Here is a 15,679-nt window from a genome sequence, read left to right on the forward strand (position 1 = left end):
TAAATTTTGATGTAGTCAAAAGGATCTGTTTTCACATTAGTTGCCTGTGAGCAGTGTATTTTCAGATCTAACCCTATCGCCAAATATGCATCTGGTGTTCTGCTTTTAACTGTAATACACAGTGGTCATAGTTTGCTTCTCTAGCTTCCTAGGGACGATCTCCTTGCTGCCCCCAGTAGCCCACACCCACAGCCTGCCTCAGTGAACAGCCCACCTGTGTTCTCATGGAGCTCTATGAAAGCGTCTCTGCCATTTATGCCCAGGCGTGAAATGTGTGGGTGGGAGGGCATACACATACTTGGATTTCGCTAAGTATTGCCAGCCCTATTCCCACCATCTCAAACTCTGGTCTGGTTTGACATCTTTAAAATGCATTGTTTTTCCGGACAACTGTGGTTACTCCCAGGCTCTGACCATTGGAGGAGGGAGGCATGTGAAGTAGAATTGGTGGTATCAGAGAGCGCTGCAAAGTAAACACTGTTTTCTGTCTTCCCTGTGCCCCAGGTTGGACTTGGGACTGTTTCCAGGAGTGGGGCTCCTACATCCAGCTGGCTGTTCCCAGTATGTTCATGGTGTGCATCGAGTGGTGGACCTTTGAGGTCGGCACCTTCCTCGCAGGTTGGTCAGCAGTTCCGTAGAAATCCAAAAACAGCCCGGTCACTCTTGTCTCCAGAGCTTTTCAAGAGACATAGGCCTTACTTCTCCTTCCTTCCCGTTGCGTCAGGCGCTCGTGGAAGTTTCAGCATAGGTTTAAATCCTTGTCCAACCCTAAGCTATTCAAGTTGAGTGGGGCTTTTAGCTCTGCCTCACTGCCCTTCACTTCCTAGATTCGGAAAGGGAGGCCGCAGTTGGGAGGTTTGCCACGGTCACGGAGAGGGAGAACAGAAAGCCCAGTCCAGGTCTCCTGACTCTCTCAGACCCTCTGCTTCCGCCGACCTTTGCTGGGCACCTGCGAGTTTTAAGCCATTTACAAACACAGAGTGACTGATGTGGCTCTAGCAGCTATGATAATTTCGGTCATCGGTATTCACCGTAGCCATCTTATTGCTGTAAAGGAGTAGAGGAAATAACACAGACAGAGGTTGATAACGATGCTAGTACAGTTTCTGGGGACAGTTGAGTACTCCAGTAGTCCCACCACGTCTACACGGAATTCCACTGCGTTCCGTCCTTCCCCTCCCACATCACGACCCTACGTCTCCCCGAGGAATGACCTGTAACTCTAGGAGCCTCGTTGTTTTCTCTTTAAACCTGATGTTTTGTTGCTTGGTGGGGCAGGGCCTTGTAGATTGAACCTAGCTGCCCTGGTTCTCGGAAACTTCCTGGGAGTGGACATCTGGGGCTCTCCTTAGCACAGGTCGTGAACTCTGCCACTCGGTCATGCTTCTGGGGGCACTCCTAGCTTCTTTAAAAAAATTTTTAATAATTTTATTTATTTATTTGAGAGAAAGAGCATGCATGAGTTGGGGGGAGGGGCAGAGGGAGAGAATCTCCAAGCAGACTCCCTGCTGAGTGCAGAGCCCACAGGGCTCGATGTCATGACCCATGAGATCACGATCTGAGCCGAAACCAAGAGGTGGACAGTTAACCGACTGAGCCACCCAGACACCCCTTCACTTCTTTTCAGTTAAGATATGTTCTAGTTGCCTAGGGAGATGTTTGCTTTAATCCACTTCTAAGATGTCTTTTGTATGTGTCTGTGCCAACATTTCAGGCCTGATCAGTGTGACAGAGCTTGGGGCCCAGGCCATCGTTTACGAACTGGCCTCTGCAGCCTACATGGTAAGAACCTTCAGGGTGAGACCCAGCACCTTCTCTGCGTAAACTGCTGGTCCGCTGTCACTCATTCATTCAGCCTGCCATGCCGTGCACCGGCAGAGAGGGGAGGCGGGCAGCAGGAGAGAGAGCACAGCATACTGGGGAGAGCGTGGGTTTTGGAGCCAGGCACCGGGCTTGAGTCCTGCCCTGCTGCTCCCCGGCTGTGCCACTATGGGCTCGTTACTTAACCCTTCTGGGCTTCAGTTTTCTCATACATGGAATGGGAAAACATAATACATATGTAGCAGGTGAAGACTGAATGGGATAGATAATGTGTTAAAACACTTAGCACAAGGCCCGGCATGTGTATTCAACCAACATGGAGTTGGTGCCAGGAGATGATGGAGAGTGAGATGGAGACGGTCCCTGCCCACTCGTGGCCCGTGGTCTGGTGGGGAGACGGAGACAAACAGACGGAGACACGAGAGCATTACACACATACATGACCTGTGCCACAGAAGAGGCAAAAAAAGGTCTGAGGTGCATAAAAATAGAGATGGATACCTTTGTAGGGAGGGCAGTCAGAAGCGGTCCTTCTGAGTTCCTGACTAAGCTGAGACGGGAAAGGGGAGAGGGACCAGCCGGGGAAGCCGGAGGCTGAGAGCTGACTACAAAGCCTGAGCAAAGGTTCCACGATGGAAAAGAGCACGTGGCGTGTTCAGGGACCCGAAATGGGAACCCGGCTGAAGGGGTTAGTGAGGAAAGAAGGGTGTGACCTGTAGAAGCTGGCTTAGGGGAGAACAGGTGGTTGGGGAAGGTCTGGAAGGAGGCTGCTGGAATCATCTAGGTGAGCACGTGGGAGGCTGCTGGTGGACGGGGAGAAAAGTCGTGAGTTCGTTGTGTTGCAGGGCAGAGCTGAGAGGATATGACCAGGGCTTGGGTGTGGAAGCCAAGGCAATGAATAGGAAGCATCAAAAACAACCCCCGACCTTCTGGCTTCAATAACTGTGCCTTGTATCTCTCGATTCTTCTGGAATATTCCAAACCTGTACGAATACTCCCTTGTTTGTCGCTGTTTGGTATTTTTTTTAAAGATCAGCAAAGGCCATCTGGGTAATTGGGTTACGGGCCATTTTTGTTTCCATGTATTTTTCTTTTTTTAGTCTCAAAAATGAACACAAGGTTTTCTTAGTGGGGATTGATGACGTTGTTTGGGAATAAAAACGGAGAGTGTCTAGGAGCAAACCCCAAGATGTAGAAATCAGGGACAGGGCAACTCAGCCGAAAGGGAGGACAGGCCAGCGTGGAATGAAGACAGTCAGGAGAACATGTGGTGCAGGAAGCCGGCGACGAAGAACGACTCACAGAAGGAATGACAGCTGGGTGGAGGGTTACTGGGGGGCTCGCATAAGGTGAGGGTGGAAAGCGTCCCTTAGATTTACGGTCATCAGAGACCTTAGATGGGAAGCGAGAGCCACGGCGAAGGAACGGAGGCTGCTGAGGTAGACAGTTGTGTCTGGAGGTTTGGTAGTGGGTCGTGGGAAGTCATCGATCAAGGGCGGGTTTTGGTGTTGCTTCTGTGTGCGGGTGGGGCCGCTAGAGCTTGCGTATAGCTGTGTGGTCAACGGTAACTATCTTCTACATCTGTCGCCTTCACGTGAATCTTCTGTTTTCCTACCTGCTCTGCCGCAGCCTTCCTTTGTTTTATTTTTATTTTTAATTGTGCCAAAACCCACATAACATAAAATTTGCCATCATTTTTTTTTAATTTTTTAATTTTTTAATTTTTTTATTATGTTTGTCACCATACAGTACATCCCTGGAATCTGATGTAAAGTTCCATGATTCATTATTTGCGTATAACACCCCGTGCAATACGTGCCCTCCTTACTACCCATCACCGGTCTATCCCATTCCCCACCCCCCTCCCCTCTGAAGCCCTCAGTTTGTTTCCCAGAGTCCACAGTCTCTCATGGTTCATTCCCCCTTCTGTTTACCCCCCCCCTTCATTACTCCCTTCCTTCTCCTACCGATCTTCCTAGTTCTTATGTTCCATAAATGAATGAAACCATATGATAATTGTCCTTCTCTGCTTGACTTATTTCACTTAGCATTATCTCCTCCAGTGCTGTCCATGTTGCAGCAAATGTTGAGAATTCGTTCTTTCTGATAGCTGAGTAATATTCCATTGTATATATGGACCACAACTTCTTAATCCAGTCCTCTGTTGAAGGGCATCTCGGCTCCTTCCACAATTTAGCTATTGTGGACAATGCTGCTATGAACATTGGGGTGCATAAGGCCCTTCTCTTCACTACGTCTGTATCTTTTGGGGTAAATACCCAGTAGTGCAATTGCTGGGTCATAGGGTAGCTCAATTTTTAACTTTTTAAGGGACCTCCACACTGTTTTCCAGAGTGGCTGTACCAATTTGCATTCCCACCAGCAATGTAAGAGGGATCCCCTTTCTCCACTTCCTCTCCAATTAATTTATTTGAGACAGAGTGCACGCACACGTGTGCAAGAGAGTACGAACAGGCTGGGCGTGCAGAGGGAGAAGCAGGCTCCCCACTGAGCAGGGAGCCCAATGCGGGGCTCGATCCCAGGACTCTGATCATGACCTGAGCTGAAGGCCGGCGCTTAACTGACCGAGCCACCCAGGCGCCCCCAAATTTACCATCTTAACCATTGTAACTGCGATTTAGTCGTGTTAACATTTTTGTGCAGCCAAGCTCCAGAACCTTTTCATCCCATAAGACTCCGAACTCAACCCATTCCAGTTACCCGCTCCCCCTGCCCTCAGCCTCTGGCAACCACTATTCCACTTTCTGTTTCTTGTCACAGGCTTTCCTTTGTTAGAGGCAGTAGGGCAATAATTCTTCATTATTCCTGTGGAAAAAAGCAAGTCCCCACAAGGGCGAGCTTACAATCAAAATTACAAAATACAAAGAAATAACCCATCATGAGCAAGAATTCAAACAGATACAACAAACAGAAAAATTAGAGTTCAGAGCTTGAGATGGTGGAGTAATAATCGGGGAATTGGAAAGTGTTATATTTAAAGTCATTAAACATAAAAGAAGGAGCTGAAACCAAAAGAACAATATTTGGAAAAGCACCAGGTAGGATTTTTAAAATTACAAATTATAGCCATACAGGTGTAATACTTGATAGGATAAACAGATTTAGGATGGAAAATGAGATGATGGACTTGAAGACTGATTGATGGAAATTCCAGAATAAAACAAAGACATGTAAATAGATGGAATTAGATACAGAGACCAATCTGTGCACGTGTAATCAGGTGATTTTTAACAAAGATGCCAAGACCATTCAGTGGGGGAAAGGACAGTCTTTTCAGTAATGGGTATTGGAAAACTGGATATCCACATGCAAAAGAATGAAGTTGCACTCTTACCTCACACCATATACAGAAATTAACTCGAAGTGGATCAAAGTCCTAAATGTAAGCCTTAAACAATAAAACTTTCAGAAGAAGACCTAAGGCAGAAGCTTCATAACAGTGGATTTGGCAATGATTTCTTATATATAACACCAAAGGCACAGACAGCAAAAGAAAAAACAGACAAGCTGGACTTCATGAAAATTGAAAAACCATGTGCATCCCCCAAAAATATCCACAGAGTAAAAAGGCAACCCACAGAATGGGAGAAAATATTCACAAGTCCTATGGGATAAGGGATTAACATCGAACATAGACAGAACTCCTAAAACTCAGTAACAGACAAACAGCCGGATTAAAAAGTGGGCAAAGGACTTGAATAGATATTTCTCCAAGGAGGAATGTACAATAAGCACAGGAAAAGACGCCCAACATCACTGATCATTAGGAAATATTTACCAAAAAACTACATTGGGACACCATCTCATACCCACTAGGATGGCTACTATTAAAAAAAAACAACAACAGGTGTTGGTGAGGGTACAGAAAAATGGGGACCCTTGTGCACCATTGGTGGGAATGTAAAATGGTGTACCCACTACGGAAAGAAAGTATGGCGGTTCCTCAAAAAATTGAAAGTATCATATCCAGCAATGTCACTTTGGGTCACACATAAAAAAAAAACTGAAAGCAAGATCTCCAAGAGCTGTCTGCACACCCATGTTCACAGCAGCACGGTTCCCAAGAGCCAAAAGGAAGAAGCCGCCCACGTGTCCGCCGACAGAAGAGCGGAGAAGCAGAACGCGCTACAGACATACACGGGAGGATGATTCAGCCCTAAACAGGAAGGAGAGTCTGGCAGGTGCTCCAAGAGGGAAGAACCCTGAGGGCACTGTGCTAAAAGGACAAATACAGGCGCACCTTGAAGATACTGCAGGTGTGGTTCCAGACCCCATCACAAAGTGATGGTCGCAATAAAGCAAAGGAACGGTATGTACAAAAGTCATGTTTATGCTGTAGGCTGTTAAGTGTGTAATGGCACATGGCTAAAAAAATATACATACCCTAATTAAGAGCTCATCGCTGAAGGATACTAACCATCCTCTGAGCTTTCGGCAAGTTGTTGTCTTTTTGCTGGTGGGGCGTCCTGTCTTGACGTGGATGGCTGCTGACTGCTGAGCATGGTGGCTGCTGGAGGTTGGGGTGGCCGTGGCAATTTTTATTTTAGTTTTTTTGAAGATTGTATTTATTTGACAGAGCGAGAGAGCACAAGCAGGGGGAACAGGAGGAACAGTAGAGGGAGAGGGAGAAGCAGGCTCCCCACCGAGCAGGGAACCCAATGCGGGGCTTGATCCCAGGACCCCGAGATAATGAGCCGAGCCGAAGGCAGGCACTCAACCATCTGAGCCACCCAGGTGCTCCCGTGGCAATTTTTAGAAAACAAGACAATGAAGTTTGCTGCGTTGATTGACTCTTCCTTTCACAACGATTTCTCTGTGGCACTGGATGCTGTTTGAGAGCATTTTATCCACCGTAGAAGTTCTTTCCAAATTGGAGTCGCCTCTCAAACCCTGCCTCCGCTTTACCAACTAAGTTCATGTGATATTCTAAATCCTTTGTTGTCATTTCAACAGTCTTCCCAGCATCTTCCCCAGGAGGAGATTTTATCTCAGGAAACCACGTTCTTGGCTCATCCGTGAGAAGCAACTCCACGTCCATTCAAGTTTTAGCGTGAGATTGCAGCCGTTCAGTCCCATGTTCAGGGTCCGCTTCCAGTTCTCTTGCTGTTTCCACCACATCTTCAGCGACTTCCTCCACTGAAGTCTTGAACCCCCCGAAGTCATCCATAGGGTGGGAATCAACTTCTTCCAGACTCCTGTTCATGTTGATATTTTGTCTCTTCCCATGAATGATGAATGTTCTTAATGGCATCTAGGATGGTGAATCCTTTCCAGAAGGTTTTCTTTTTTTTTTTTTAAGATTTTTTTTTTGAGAGAGAGTACGGAGAGAGAGGAGGGTCAAAGGGAGAGGGAGAAGCAGACAGTCCGCTGAGTGGGGAGCCTGACGTGGGGCTTGATCCCGGGACCCCAAGATCATGACCTGAGCCAAAGGCAGATGCTTAACCGACTGAGCCACCAAGGTGCCCCTTTCCAGAATTTCCAATTTACTTTGCCCACATCCATGAAGAATAACGGTCTATAGCAGCAATAGCCTTTTGAAATGTATTTCTTGGGGCGCCTGGGTGGCACAGCGGTTAAGCGTCTGCCTTCGGCTCAGGGCGTGATCCCAGCGTTACGGGATCGAGTCCCACGTCAGGCTCCTCCACTATGAGCCTGCTTCTTCCTCTCCCACTCCCCCTGCTTGTGTTCCCTCTCTCGCTGGCTGTCTCTATCTCTGTCGAATAAATAAATAAAATCTTTAAAAAAAAAAAAAAAAAAAGAAATGTATTTCTTAAAGAGTAAGCCTTGAAAGTTAAAATTAACTCGTCGATCCATGGGCTGCGGAGTTGATGCTGTGTTAACAGGCCCCAAAAGAACGTTAATCTCACTGTCCGTCTCCGTCGGAGCTCTTCAGTGACCAGATGCATCGTCAATGCACAGCAATATTTTGAAAAGAACCTTTTTTTCTGAGCAGCAGGTCTCAACAGTGGGGTTAAAATAGTCAGTAAACTATATTGTAAACAGATGTGCCGTCATCCAGGCTTTGTTGTTCTGCTGATAGAGCACAGGGAAGCAGATTTAGCATAATTCTTAAGGCCCCTAGGATTTCGAAACTGGTAAATGAGCATTGGTTTCCACTTAGTCACCAGCTGCACGAGCCCCTAGCAAGAGAGTCACTCTGACCGCTGAAGCCTCGAAGCCAGACACTGGCTTCTGGGGAGCTATGGAAGTCCTACACGGCATCTTCTAATAAGGCCATTTCACGTACGCTGGAAATCCGTTGTTGAGAGTAGCCGCCCTCATTGATGATCTGAGCTCGATCTTCCGGAGAACTTGCTGCAGCTTCTCCGTCGGCCCTTGCCGCTTCGCCCTGCACATTTGTGTTACAGAGACGGCTTCTTTCCTTAACCCTCGTGAACCAACCTCTGCTGACTTCAGACTTTTCTCCCGCAGCTTCCTCACCTCTCAGCCGTCAGAGAATTGAAGAGCATCGGGGCCTTGCTCTGGGTGAGGCTTTGGCTCAAGGGAATGTTGGGGCTGGTTCGACCTTCTCTCCAGACCGCTAACCCTTTCTCCACGTCAGAGCCTGCTTTGTTACCATTCGTGTGTTCACTGGAGTGGCACCTCTCATGTCCTTCAAGAGCTCTTCCTCTGCGTTCCCAGCTTGACTCACTGGTGCCAGAGGCCCAGCACTCAGCCTGGCTCAGCTTCTGAGACGCCGTCCTCACCAAGTTCAGTCCTTTCTAGCCTTGGATATAAACTGACAGATATGTGACTCTTCCTTTCTCTTGAACACTTAACAGGCCACCGTGGGGTTATTACTTGACCTAATTTTAATATTGTTGTGTGTCAGGGAAGAGGGAGGCCTGAGGAGAGGGGGAGAGACGGGGGACCATCTGTGGAGTAGTCAGAACACACACGTTTCTCAGGTTTGCCGTCCTAAATGGATGCCGTTTGTGGCGCCCCAAAACAGTGTCGATAGTAACGTCAAAGATCACTGACCACAGATCATCATCATAAGTATAATAATAATAATGAAAAAGTTTGAAATATTGCAAGAATGACCCAGACGTGGTGCAGAGACATGAAGGAATGGTGCCGAGAGACTTGCTTGATGCAGGATCGCCACGGATGTTCATTTGTAAAAATTGCAGTATCTGCAAAGCGCACTAAAGCGAAACGCGGTAAAACAAGGTATGCGTGTATGGTGCGATTCCACTTCTACGAGGTCCTTAGAGTCGTGAGAATCACAGAGACAGAGTACAATGGTGGTTGCCAGGGGTTCGGAGCGGGGTACGGGGAGTTGTTTCTTGCTCGTTTATTCAGTTTCCCAAGATGAAGAAAGTTCTGGAAATGGATGGTGGTGCTGGTTGCACAACATTATGAATCTATTTAATACCATTAAACTGTATTTGAAAGTGATCCTAGGGCTAAAAAGCATATAATAATTACTGGAGTAATAAGGGGAAAATGTGTATTTAACCACCATAAATTAAAATGGGGAAAAGTAGCGATGGAATGTATGAAAGATAGAGGTCCTCATGCGCATTCAGTAGGAATTGCACAGAGTAACTGACTGGGAGGGGTGCAATATCCAGAGACATTTAATAAGAGACAGAGGTAGACGCCTGAAGTAAGACGTGAATCTCAGTATTCAAAAATCATAATGCACATTGTATTGGAGAATCTAGCCCGGGCGATTTTGAGGCAAGAAAAGAAAATACAAGGCATCCAGATTGGAAAGGAAGACGTGAAACTAGCTGTATTTGCAGATGACGTGATTTTATCTATAGAAAACCCTAAGCAGTACACACACACACACACACACACACACACACTCTGAAACCACTACAGCTAATAAACGAGTTGTGAAAAGTTGCAGGCTGCAACATCAGTACACAAAAATCGGTTGTATTTCCATAACACTAGCAGTGCACAATCTGAAAATGAAATTAAGAAACCAGTTCCATTCGCCCTGCCATCAAAAAGAATCATTAGTAGTAAATTCAGCCAAAGAAGGGTGAAATTTGTACGCTGACAACTACAAAGCGTTGTTGAAGAAATGAAAGAAAATACCTAAGTCAATGAAGATTTCCCATGTTCATGGATTAGAACACTCAGTATTGTCCGTTGGCAGCACCCTCCCCCCCCCAGAGCGATCTACAGGTGCTTGCAATCTCTACCAAAGTTTGACCTGGCCGTTCTTACAGATTGCTCAAGCCAATCCTAAAATTCATATGGGGATGCAGGGGACCCCAAATAGTCAGAACAGGGTGGACACCAACGGGGTGGGATGAATCACCCGTCCACAACAATAAAAACCCGAGGACTGTGAAATGATACCATCAGAGTGTTTGGAGGACAATGCTGGTCCTTTCACAGCTAAGCTAGGGCCCGAGCGGGAGAACAGATTAAAACACAGAGAGACATCACTGGTCACAGACTGTCGCTGAAAGGAGCAGTGGCGTCAAAACCGCAGTGAGCAAAGACATGGACAAATGTGGTTAACTCTAAACTAGCAGTGACTGTGAGCAAACCATGCGACCCATTTGCACGATTTGCACAGTACAAAATTAGGTAGAAATAAAAAATAGTCCTAGGAGGTGAGATCGGGAGAGGGTTTTCTTAGTTAAAACAATCTAGGCATCAGGGAAGAGGGTGGGGGATAGTTGGTTAACTTAAAATTTTGAAGTCCGTATGCATGTTGACATTTTAAGAGGACGAACCGAGAGGGAGGAAATAGAACGTATTTCGAAGCCAGTAGCCTGCCCGGATAAAAAAGGAAGTTAAGAAAACATGATCAGTCCAACACAAAGCAGTGAAAATAAGATAAAGAAGCGAAAAAGAAAGCATTGTCATTCATACAGAATAAGGTGATAGAATTAAATCCAAATACACTTGACCCTTGAACAACACAGGTTATAATGGCTTGGGTCCATTTTTATGTGGAGTTTTTCCAGTAAAGTACTGAAGTGCGTTTTCTCTTCCTTATGATCTTCTTAATGACCTTTTTTCCCAGCTTGCTTTATTGTAAAAAGACAGTACATAATACATAAGGCATAAAATATGTGTTAATTGGCAGTTTATGTTATCGGTAGGGCTTGTGGTTAAGTAGGGGAGCAGTTCCGTTTTGGGGGAATAAAAGGGTAATTTTTCCCCACTGGTATGCTCCTTTTTTTTTTTCCCCACTTATCACCTTCACGTAAGCATTTTTCGTTTTTTAAAGGCTTTTCCGAAAAACAGTTAAAAATTCAGTTGGCCTCGGTGTGATCAGAGCCTTCAGATAGCCCCGTTCACTTCACTGCTTCACCGCGACTGGACTTGGCCTTGGTCTGCAGTCTCTCACGATCACCAGTATTGGTTCAGCAAATATCTTCTACCGCATAGAATTTTATCTTTGAGAATATAGTGTCAAATGAAGAAAATTTTGTTAGAAATGAGTATTCCCCCCCAAAAATCTTTGTGAATTGAACACATGAGAAATGGGTACGGTACTTCAATTTTAGTATCATTAGTGAGGTTGACTGTCTTTATGTTTTAAGTAGTTTTCTTTGAATTATCTGTTTATATCCTTTGCCTGTTCATGAGTTTGGGCTCTAGTGAGGTTCTTTTTCTTCTCAATTTGTGTGAACTCTTTGTACTCAAACATTATTTTATTTATTTTAAAGATTTATTTATTTTAGAGAGCAAGTGAGTGAGCGTGAGCAGACCGGGGGGGAGAGGGCAGAGGGAGAGAGGGTCTCAAGCAAACTCCCCACTGAGCGTGGAGCCTGACACAGGACTCCATCTCGGGACACTGAGATCGCGACCTGAGCTGAAATCAAGCCAGCCAGGCGCCCCTATACTAGAAAGTTGTTTTGTATCAGTTGTATTTGTGGCAAATTCTCCTCACTGCCTTCCTTTCAGTTTTCATGTATCCTTAAAAATGTTTTATTATAAAAGCAATTCATACCAAACAGCATGTAATATGCTCGCGTAGTTCAGGGGGTTACAAGCAGAATAGATGTGCTTCCTCCTTTTGAAGCCGGTTCCGCAGAGCTGGCCACTTTGGAACCATTTCTGGTTTTAGTTCTGCTGATTGACCCTCCAGCTTTATTCCTACGTTTCTTACGACCTCTGACTCTCTGTTAGGGAGGATGAAGATTACCACTCACTTCCCACAACCTCTCCCTTTACCTTGACGTGCTGGTTATTTCTCCTTCTCTTAGTGGTTACTGTTGTGACCCGAAATAATCAAAGTAGACCTCTCTTCCCTGCTCCATCAACTTCACAGACAAGGCAACTTAACCTCCAAGATGAGGAACATTGTGTCCTTAGATTTCTTTACATCTCTCTTCCCAGTTGCCTCCCAGATCCCATAACGTATTAACAACAGCCACATGCCACGGGCCAGGCACTACCCTAAACATTTTTTTTTAAAGATTTTATTTATTTATTCGACAGAGATAGAGACGCCAGCGAGAGAGGGAACACAAGCAGGGGGAGTAGGAGAGGAAGAAGCAGGCTCATAGCGGAGGAGCCAGATGTGGGGCTCGATCCCATAACGCTGGGATCACGCCCTGAGCCAAAGGCAGACACTCAACCGCTGTGCCACCCAGGCGCCCCTACCCTAAACACTTTACAAAGAGTAACTGCTAGAATCCCATGTGAGGTATTTCCTGCTATTTCCCACCCATCTACCAACAGAGAAACTGGGACCCAGAGAAGGGAATTCGTCCAAGGTCAAGGAAGACACTGGCTCAGACCTGATCCCAGAGGCCTCCCTTCAGAGTTCTGGTTCTTAATCATGGTGTCGTGCTGCGTCTCAGCTGTCCTTGTCTTTGTTGCGTAAAGATTATAACCTTTGAATTGTGTTCTGTTAGGATTGTCATGTCTTTCATGTTTTAGAGCTTGTCCGAAAATCTGGAAACCAGTAAGTAACACTTAGGATATTAGGATTTTTGGGGTAAATACCCAGTAGTGCAATGGCTGGATCATAGGGTAGCTCTATTTTTAACTTTTTAAGGGACCTCCACACTGTTTTCCAAAGTGGCTGTACCAACTCGCATTCCGACCAACAGTGTAAGACTCATTGATGGAACGTAAGAAATAGCAGGAAGATCGGTAGGAGAAGAAAAGGAAGAAGAAGGGGGGGGGTAAACAGAAGGGGGAATGAACCATGAGAGACTGTGGACTCTGGGAAACAAACTGAGGGCTTCAGAGGGGAGGGGGTGGGGGAATGGGATAGACCGGTGATGGGTAGTAAGGAGGGCACGTATTGCATGGTGCACTTGGTGTTATATGCAAATAATGAATCATGGAACAATGCATCAGAAACCAGGGATGTACTGTATGGTGACTAACATAATATAATAAACATTAAAAAAAAGAAATTAAGCAACATAAAAAAAATAGGATATTAGGATTTTTTGTATAGAATTATGTGCAGGCCCAAGTGATGGTCTGCATCAGATGGGAGGGAAATACCCCAGTAGACACCGAAACTCCCACTGGAAGAGACTTTAATGAGTAAAAGGTGATGTGTATTATTTTTTCTTGCTTTCATCAGTTTATCAGAATCATATATTTTCGTTTGCTTCATACTTAGCCTATGACTTTTCTATTCAGGCTTTTTTTTTTTTTAAGTTTTGAAGGCCTTTTTCATAGGGTTTATTTATTTTTTATCGACAGAGCAGTGTGTACCCTCACCCTTCTAGTAAGGTCACGCGGTGCTCGGCCGGACCGTTCGGTATGATTCCCTTTTCTTCTTGAAGAGTTTCGGGCTCTGTGACTCCCTGCCTTAATTTGCATCCCTGAGCTCTCGACTTCTTCCTGGGGTGTCCCACAGCTGTCACACCACAATTAATTCTCACTGTCCTCATGTCTCCAGTTTCTTGGATCTCATTTCTTCTATTTTATTAAATTCTTCAAAAAAATATTTGGATTCTTGGGGCATCTGAGTGGTTCAGTCGGTTAAGCATCCAGCTCTTGATTTCAGCTGAGGTCACGATCTCAGGGTTGTGAGTTCAAACCCCACACTGGGCTCCATGCTGAGTTTAGAGCCTACTTAAGATTCTCCCTCTCCCTCTCCCACTGCCCTTCCCCACCCTCTTAAATTTGGATTATTTAGTCAAAGAACTTTTCCCTAAGATTATATGGAAGGTAAGCTGTGAGCCACGCACATTTGAAAGAGCCTTTATTTTCCCCATAGACTTGTTCGGTAACTTGGCAGAATATAGACTTGTAGGTTCAAAGCAATCTTCCCTCAGAGTTTTTAAGGCATTACTGTACGTTTGTCTGGCATTGAGTTACTCATGTGAAGTCCAATCTTAATCTAGTTCTTATTCCTTTGTGACAGCATGGTTTTTCTCTTTGAAAGTTCTAGCATTTCTTTCTTTGTCCATGTAGTTGTGAGATTTCTCAGGTGTGTTTTTCGGTGAAGGTCCTCCTTTGCTTACCCTGCCTATGAGCGCTTGGTATGCCCTTTCCAACTGAAGACTTTTGTTTTCCTCAACTCTGAGAAGTTTTTGAAAATATTACTCTTTCTCCCTTTTTTGTACCTTTTTCATATTCTTTTTAATTTCCTGGTAGGTGGAGGTTGACCTCCAGTCCTGAACTTGTGGTTTTTTTTTTTTTTCATCCATTAAAAAAAAAAATCTGTGTCTTTTTGCTGTTAAATCTTTTCACTTTTGTTTTTCATTGCCAAGAACCTTGCTTTTTCTCTTACAGTCCCTTCTTTATGGGAACCTTGTCTTGTTTTATGCTGCATTATCTGTTAAATATTGTAGGGCACTAAGTTGAACCTTCAAATGTTCTCTTCCGTGCTTTTGGTCACGTCACTGTTCCCTCTGAGCTCAGTTGGTCTTTTATTTATCTTGGTCTCTTTGGGGGATATGTTCTTTGGTTTTCCTCAAACATCTGGTGATCTTTATTAGTTCCTTTGTACTTATGAAAGAATGAATACATTGATTTATAAAATAAATGGCATGGCTTTTCTGACCTTGTTATTTGGGAATTTTTCTCCAACAGACCTTGCCCCGGAATGGGAAAGACCAGTAGGGAGCCATGTACAAAGGTGGTATCTATCAGGGGACATCTTCCTTTTAGGGTTTGTGGGCGAGGAACGGGGAGCAGGCAGTCTGACCTCCTCCACCGCAGCTCCACCCCACGTCCCCTGTCCCACTGTCCCCAAGACAAAACGAGAAGGGCTTGGTTCTGAGGTGCTCACACCGCACAGGGAGCTCCCCCACTTGGCTTTTCTGTTTTAGCCTTGTCTCTCCGTGTGCGGTGAGGCTGGGAGGGAGGTCCAGGTAGGCAGTGGCGGCGGCCGGGCTGTTTGTAGTGGGTCTCCCTGAGCAGTGCTCACCACTGGCTCGCTGATGGACTCGAAGTTTCAAGCCTCCTCAGGCTCCACTGCGAAGAACGAGCAGGATGTCGCCTCTGCCTGTCTGTATTCTGGACTGCAGTTTCCTGTGGTTCTGCCCCAGGATTATGACATCTGCTCTCCCTCTTCCAGAAGCCAGTCTGCTCTCTTACTCTCAGTGATGTGAATGGACGTCTTTTCCACTAAGCATCTTTACTGCTATTTTAATGGTATTTGGGAGGGAAGAGAGTTAAGCATGTGAGCCAAGCACTCATCTTGAACCAGAGGACATTAGGTATGCTCTGGGCATGCAAGTCTTATAATGTTTTATATAGTCAAATACATTGTTTTGCAAGTTCATAATTGAATATATGTGTTTTATTTTATTTTATTTTATTTTATTTTATTTTATTTTATTTTATTTTATTTTTTACTGACTCAGGCTAGTTCTCAAAGCAGTGAGAAGTTACAGGTTGTTGGGAGGATGCTGTTTCTGGTAGGAATGAGAAGTTCAAT

At 45.3% G+C, this 15,679-nt stretch overlaps 1 protein-coding gene across 1 annotated transcript in view; it reads left to right on the plus strand.

The window, feature by feature from the left end:
• LOC113271335 (multidrug and toxin extrusion protein 2-like) overlaps window positions 1-15,679 on the plus strand; it is a 67,007-nt gene that overhangs the window by 31,292 nt on the left and 20,036 nt on the right. The window contains exons 9-10 of the mRNA XM_057311240.1: window positions 505-618; window positions 1,715-1,782. Coding sequence (XP_057167223.1) covers window positions 505-618; window positions 1,715-1,782 — 182 coding nt within the window. The remainder of the gene's footprint in view (window positions 1-504; window positions 619-1,714; window positions 1,783-15,679) is intronic.

This window comes from Ursus arctos, unplaced genomic scaffold, assembly GCF_023065955.2.
Source record: "Ursus arctos isolate Adak ecotype North America unplaced genomic scaffold, UrsArc2.0 scaffold_14, whole genome shotgun sequence".
Classification (NCBI taxonomy): domain Eukaryota; kingdom Metazoa; phylum Chordata; class Mammalia; order Carnivora; family Ursidae; genus Ursus; species Ursus arctos.